The 7782-nt window shown below is 42.0% G+C and overlaps 1 protein-coding gene across 1 annotated transcript; it reads left to right on the top strand.

Annotated features, from left to right (window-relative positions):
- Nucleotides 1–5693: 5693 nt before the first annotated feature.
- Nucleotides 5694–6716, top strand: LOC136386216 (melanoma-associated antigen B1-like). The gene has a single exon (XM_066357723.1). The coding sequence runs from the start codon at nucleotides 5694–5696 to the stop codon at nucleotides 6714–6716; it is 1023 nt and encodes a 340-aa protein (XP_066213820.1).
- The last annotated feature ends 1066 nt before the right edge of the window (nucleotides 6717–7782 follow it).

Consider the following 7782-nt stretch of genomic DNA (forward strand, 5'->3'; position numbering starts at 1 on the left):
TAAATACTTTACCATTGCATCAGGATAATAAATGTTGGATAAGGAAAAGATCCAACCTAGAGAATTATTTTAGTTAATAAACACAAAGGAGCGATAAAATTACCATTCTGCAGCTCCTTAATGGATTAATGGATAAGGGCAATAACCCTTAATGACTTCCAACATCATCACAAAGAAGATAGCAGACATCATGTATCTCCTAATGGAAGTACACAGTGTCACCTCTGAAGTACTATTACCAACCAACCACAAATAAATATATAAGCCTTCATCAGTTCAAGTTTCTTCCTATTACTATTGAGGATTAATGATGCTAAGTGCCAGTTATATTGGTTCATTATTCTACGAACTGCTATATATGTTTGAACATTTCAATGATAACACGATTTTATTATAAATAGCACACTTTTAAATTTAAAATTCCAACTGAAGTGGATATTTCTAGCAAAATATAAATGATTAAATAAGTCCACATAGACATAGAAAATTTAATGTAACAATACAAATTAAACTGTAGTTGAAATCCAAAGCACCCTCAGAATGTTCCCAGACCAGCTAAGTTTGGAGGTAAAGGAGAAACAAATCAAAATTTTAAATAAATTCTTTCAAACCGCAAAAAGATGGGAAATGACTCATCCATTCTAATGAGCTAGTTATCCTTGATACAAAGACTAAAAAAGAATACCCTGGGGAAACAAAAGAACACTTGAAACTAATACAAAATAATATTTAATGTCAGCTTTAATTAAAAAATAAAATTAAAAATAAATATGAATTAAAATAGTATATATACTACTGTATAAATATATTATTATATATTATATAAAACACAAAAAAGAACATGTGAGCCAAGTTCACTCATATGAAGACAAATATCTTCATGACATATGCAATATAATGATGAATTAATAAAGAATAGATCATATCAAAAGTCTACAAAGATGCTATCACATTAGAAAAAATAAATCAGGATTCTCTACACTAACAGATAAGAGAGAAAAATCATTTGATCATGTACAAGAATATAAAAAAAAATCTTTTCATAAATTTCAACACAAAATCATGGTAATAACTTTTAGCAAACTTTTTTTTTTAATTTTAGCAAACTTTTAAGAATGGAATTTTCATATTGTAAAATCATCAGCAAATATACATAAATGTGACATATTAGAACGATTCCCAATAAACACACAGAAATATGGTACCACAAACCTGGATATGAATATATAGCAGGACACAGCCATGCAGAAGAATAATAAAATAAATAAGAGGTATGAATAATGAAAAGAAACAGACAATAATAGTAGCAACATGATCCTATAAATAAAATATCTAAAGTAATAGGCAAATACAAGATTCAAATATATAAGAAACATCAAAAAACTGGCATATAGGAAATCACTGCAGCAAAATCAAATGTATGTATTGGTCATACATAGCCAATAACTAACTAGAACATGTAATGGACAATATACAAGTCAAAACTGCAACAAGATCTAAAATGTACCTACAACGAAACCTAACAAAGCTCTGAAAGATCTTTATGGAGGCAATTATAAAAATTTACTGATATACTTAGAGGGAAAAAAGTCCCAAATAAAGAAGTATATATGTTTATTCAGGAAAACAAAATTGTAAAGGTGTCAATTCTGAAATTATTTACAGATTTAGTGCCTTACCCATAGTTTCCAAGATGACAACCAAACGTAGGCAGCTATTTACTCCGCTCAAAATCATCCATGGTGAAAAAACTATAGAAGAAATAAATAAAAAATCAACAATAATAGTAAAAAATTAATGAAAAGCTCCTGTACTGTGTCTGTATTGAACTAGTACTTGTTTGGGAACAGTTGGGGGCATGCTCTAAAGTTAAGACAGGTCTGTAGAAGAAAGGATTGGCTAGAGTAAAGCTTTTAAAGTTCCACCTTTGATTTTTCCAGTGTGCTCTGGAACAATGAATTTTTACTACTTCACTGAGGGACCCTGAGGCAGCACCTCAGGTCCCATGTGCCAGGACCATGGGTAAAAGGACAGTGACAAAGTTTGGGCCTCCTGAGGTAGTAAAAATCCAAAGATTGTCCTAATAAACACCTAAAACATTTTTTATTGGGTAGAACTGGGTTTCTTTAATAGTCATTTTATAAAATATAGGGCGTGAATGAAAACAGAATAGCTGGAACTACTACTGTCTTTGCAAATTTCAAGTATAAAATACATTATTCATACCTACTATTATCATGCTGTGCAGTAGGATTCTAGAAGTTATTCATATTGTAACTGAAAGTTTGTACACTTTGATCAACATCTCCCGTTTTCCTTCGACCCGAGTCTCTGGAACCAATATTCAACTCTGTTTGACTATTTCTTTTTCAGATTCCATATTTAAGAGATTATGTGAAATTCATACCCTATGTTTGGTTTATTTAACTTAACATATCATTCTAGGGTCATTCATGTTGTTGAAATGACAAATATATCTTACAATAAACAAAGAAATGGTAAATATGGGAGGTATCTGTTAAATTATTTGATTATACTAATCATTTCGCAATGTATGCATGTATCAGAACATCACATTTGATACTTTATATACACACTTTTTGTCAAAAACTCAAAACAATAAAATAGAATAACAAGTAACAGTATTGCACATAAGAAAAGAAATTCATTCCAGAAATACTGAGCAATGATATTGATTTCATTCAATAGAGGTCTAAGGCAGAGCTGTCAGGTGAAGGCCAAGGAACACACCAAATTACTCAGGGGGTTCTTGAGGGGCGTGGTCAGGAAAGGAAGGTTTTAAGATTGGAATGGGAGAAATTCCAGGCTGGAATTCAAAAAAGGTGCCTACCCCAGGACACTGGCACCCCTGGATTCTCAGGCCCTGCAAATATCTCAGGGAGCCCTCAGGCAGGTGTGGCCAGGTGAGATGCACCTGCACACAGATCAAGGGTCTCAGAGAGCTGAGGTCTTTGATGTGAGGGGAGGTCCTCAGGTCAGCATAGAGCAGGAAGATCAGCACCTACAGGGAACCAAGGGAAGACACTGAGAGGGATTGAGGGGAACACCCATTACTGTCGGTATTGGGAGGCCCAGGCATGGCTGCTAAATTCAGGCCCCCAACACTTCCTACTAGGGTTCTGAGGGAAATGAAAGCCTTGGTCTGAGGCCAGTGAACTCAGTGCAGCAGGGAGAGAAGATCTTGCACCTCCTAAGAGCCCGTGAAAGGCCCGTATGTGCAAGGTCTGTGGACGCCCCTCCCCCCACCAGTGCAGCCTCACTTCCAGGTGCCCAAAGCACATGACCGGAAGTGGCCCAGCCTAGCTTCTTCCAACCTGCGCTGTGGTGGGTGAGGGCTAACCTGAAAGTTGCTGCCCAGGGTGAGTGGACACAGGAGTACCACATCTGTCAGTCTCAAGGTGCCAAATATCCGGAGAAAAGAGCGAGTTGAGCTCCAGACAAGCCCAATCCCCTTTTCTCCTGAAGGGAGACCGGTCACACAGGCCGGCCTCGCCCCTCGCCCCTGCCTCCTGCCCAGGAGGCCCCATCATGCCTGCTAGGCCCAAAGTCCCTTTGCCCCCCAAGGGCGCGGGTGGGGACGGGGAGTGGTCTCAGCAAGTAAAGGCCTGTCCTCTGGGTGCTGGACTCTGGCTCAGGTCGGACTGGCAGAGAAACCCCAGGCCTCCTACAGGGAAAACGGTGACCCTCGTGAGGAAAGATGGCGTCCAACATCCCAGAACGGAGCCACGCAGTGCCGGCTCCGGACATCGGCCTGGGAGGGGGTGGGCAGGGCTAAATCCCGGGGGTTTCAACATTTGTTCTCGGGAGGGTCAGGGAGGTGGGGGCCTCGGTCTAAGGGGCTGGCAGCAGTCAGCAGACGGAGGATGTCCAGGACATGGGGAGATTCAGGGTGAGGAGCTGGATGGTTGCGGGGACCAGTGACGTCATACCACGGGACACTTCAGAATCCCTGAGCACCGCCATTCAGGGAGGCTCAGCCTTTGTCAGGCAGAAGCCCCTCAGTTGCTTCCTCGGGATCACAGAGAAGGGAAGGTGTTCACCTGAACGGTGTGGTCACAGCTCAGCAGAGGGAAGATTCCTAGAAACACATTTGAGGGTCAGTCAGAATTAGACTGCAATAGTGGTGGGAGTCAAATAATTTGACAGCCGGTTCTGTTACCTAATTGCCATTTTAAGTATAAAAAAGTGATATACTGAAAAATAGGTTATTATTTAATGCATTTAATACTTAAATAATAATAATAAGAGATATGCAAAACTGGATTATGTTATAATAAAGAGTTTAAAAATATTAATGAAAAAATATTAAATAATACCTGACAAAAAACTAATAAAATTCTTAAAGATGTTACCATATTGGTTATTGATGTGCATTCTCACTTCCAATTTTTTTACCTGTGGATGGAATGAAATAACTATGGGCGCTTAGAATACACTGTTGTGCAGATGAACGTTAAAATAGAGTAAGGAATGTAAATTTGTGATTACCACATTAGGCGGCTGCCCAAGCTCCCACCTTAAAGAGAACCCTGACTACAAGTGCCATTTTAACAACCAGTTCGCTGAACTAAACAAAAAATGAGGTATTGGATCTGCCGAACTGGCTTGAATCAGCTGAAGTCCAACACTGGAGTGTATCCCTGTGGCAGCTTTCACAAGAGGCCTCCATTTGATTGGTGCTTCACTCATTTGGCAAAAGCCAGGCAAATGCAGCCAGATAAGTCCAAACTCAATTCTGCTCAGGGCCTTGAGTGGGAGCTGACCTTAGTGTGAGAGAGGCTTCAAACAGAGACAGACAGGAGACCCTGGACCTAGCAGTGCCCAGCAGGGAAACTGGGTGAGGCCTGAGGGACCACCCACCCTAAACAGGAAGGTGAAGGTCAAGTCAACAGTCAGCAGGAAAGAGGGCCCTCAGCCCCTACCTGGAACCCAGGTAGGGGTTCTGAGAACCCTAAAGTCCAGGACAGGGAGGGCTTAGGGACATGTAAGTTATGGGTGCTCCCTGCCAGACCATCTCACCTCATTCTTGTGCCATCTCAGAGGTTGGAAGTGTTCTATTCAGAGCAGCAGCGTGGATGAGGGTCCGGGTCTGGCCAATAATTAACTTGATGGTGCTGAACGTGACCTGAGAGCACTCCCCAAACCCAGGGCACAGATTACCTCACAAGCCCCTGCAGACGCCGAGCTAACCCCTAGGTAGGATTCTATGGCTCTGGCCTAAGGCTCACTCTACCTTCCTCCGCAGTGTGGACTGGAGACAGCCTGATCTGAACAGCAGCCTTGTTGGTTCCTAGATCAGTGCCCTCAGCCCATGAAGAAGTGGTTTTAATCTAAAGTAAGGTGGGGCCTGACCTGTGATGGTGCAGTGGGATAAGGCATCGACCTGGAACACTGAGGTTGCTGGTTCAAAACCCTGGGCGTGCCTGGTCAAGGCACATATGGGAGTTGATGCTTCCTGCTCCTCCCCTTTCTCTCTCTCTCTCTCTCTTTCTCTCTCCCCTCTCTCTAAAAATCAATAAATAAAATATTTAAAAAAAAAGATTAAAAAAAATAAAGTAAGGTGGAATGTCCCTGCTGAAGGACACACACCATCTCATTCTCCCTCCTGCAGGTGCCGGCATCGCCTTCTCTCCTGTCCAAACTCCTGCCTGCTGTACCTGACCAGCATCGTCATGCCTCGTGGTAAGAAGAGTAAGGGCCGTGCCCGTGACAAACGTCAGCAGGCCAAAACTGAGACACAGAGTCTCACGGATGGTCAGGATACAGTAGCAGAGGTTGAAGAGTCCATCTCTTCTACTCTTTCTGTGGGATCACCCCAGTGCTCTCCTCCTCCTAGCCCATCCAAGGAGCCTCAGGAAGCCGCAGCCACTAGCATTCCTGAGGCAGGTGTCTCATGCCCAAAGTCTGATGAAGGTGCCAAGAGCCAAACGGAGGGAAGTGCGAGCACCTCCGTGGCAACACCCTCCTTTCGGAGGGCTCTCAGAGATCCTCTAGCCAGCAGTGTGAATAAGTTGGTGCATTTCCTACTGGAGAAGGTCAAAAGGAAGGAGCCCATCATACAGGCAGCGATGGAGAGGGTGGTCAAAAGGAAGTACAAGGAGCACTTCCCAGAGATCTTCCGCAGAGCCTCCGTACGCATGGAGCTGATCTATGGCCTTGAGCTGAAGAAAAATGACCACAGAAAACACAGCTATGCCGTTGTCAACAACCTGGGCCTACCAGATGAGGGATATCTGGAGAGTGAAGAGTCCATGACCGGTCTCCTGAAGATGCTCCTGGGTGTCATCTTCATGAATGGCAACCGTGCCACAGAACAGCATATCTGGGAGTTCCTCAGTGTCGTGGGGATCCGTCCTGAAAAAAAGCACATCATTTTTGGGGACCCCAGGAAGCTCATCACCGAGGATATGGTGCAGCAGATGTACCTGGAATACTGCCAGGTGCCCAACAGTGACCCTCCACGCTACGAGTTCCTGTGGGGCCCCAGAGCCCATGCTGAGATCGGCATGATGAAAGTGCTGGAGGCTGTGGCCAAGTTCAATGGTGCGATCCCCAGTGCCTTCCCAGACCTATATGACCAAGCTTTGAGAGATGAGGAAGACAGAGCATGCTTTAGAGCCTTAGCCATGGCGGCCGATATTCCCAAAGGCACTGTACCTTCCTGTTCCAAGTCCCGCAGCTACTCCCCCATCTAGTGAGGTCCTGTGCTGGCTTTTCCCCTTAGTTTGAAGACAGCAGTCAGCCTTCTAAGTAGAAGAGTGTAGTGGGCTCTGCATGAAACCAAGTTTTTATCCTTTTGCTTCCTTTCCTTCTGTAGATGTGTACTTTTTAGGTCTCTATATATTTTCAAATGTTCTTCCCTCTAATTGAAGCTTTATTTGCTTTAGAATATAAATTTATTAATGTTATAGACGTCACTTTTATTACTGGTGTGGTTATTGATGAAGAGTTTTCGTTTTTTAAAACCAATTGAAAAGCCTTCAATATATTCTTTATTTGCTATACAGCAAAGTCACCTGTCATAAGAATAAGAGTTGTGGAAATGTAAAAAAAAAAAATCTTATAAAAATATTAGGGAAAACAAAAAGTTCAACATAAGTAGTTTTTATTAAATCTTACTTATCTTTGTTCATTTCTTGTAAAATTAAGTAACATATACATGTATTTTCCTAGCTCCTTCAAATTGTATGAGAAATAGAATTGTATTAAATTTGATTTATTTCTCATGTCTGTATTGTTTCCCCTCTATTGTTAATTGGCCATCTGCTCTTTGCAAGGCCTCTAATACTACTGGAGATGGTGAGAGAAGGAAGACAGAGAGCCATTGCCAATGGAATTTAGCCTCGCCACAGCAGAGATCAGATAATAAGAAAAATGATAGCATGCTTCGTAAGAAATAAGTAAACAACAATTTTAATTTAAAAAAAAATGTGTGGAAAAGGAAGTTATAGATAAAAGCAATGTATTTCCCATAATGTAATCAAAGCAGTGTCGGGCAATGGGATACTGCCAGGCCTTGAATGTGGGGGACAAGTAATTTTAAACTAGGGTGCATGATAGACAGGAAAACTTTGGGAGTGGTGTGTAGAGGCCAAACTCTCAGAGTTGAGAGGCTAGGCTAGAATGCAAAACAGATCTTAATTTTTGCTTTGGGGTGTGGGAAAACTAAAGAAAAATGACCCCCTGGGCCAGACCTGAAGGAGTCCTGTGCACTTGTCCCAGGGCAAATGACTGTTAGCACAAAATACGTGTTTTTTTCTG

Source organism: Saccopteryx leptura, chromosome X, assembly GCF_036850995.1.
Source record: "Saccopteryx leptura isolate mSacLep1 chromosome X, mSacLep1_pri_phased_curated, whole genome shotgun sequence".
Taxonomy (NCBI): Eukaryota; Metazoa; Chordata; class Mammalia; order Chiroptera; family Emballonuridae; genus Saccopteryx; species Saccopteryx leptura.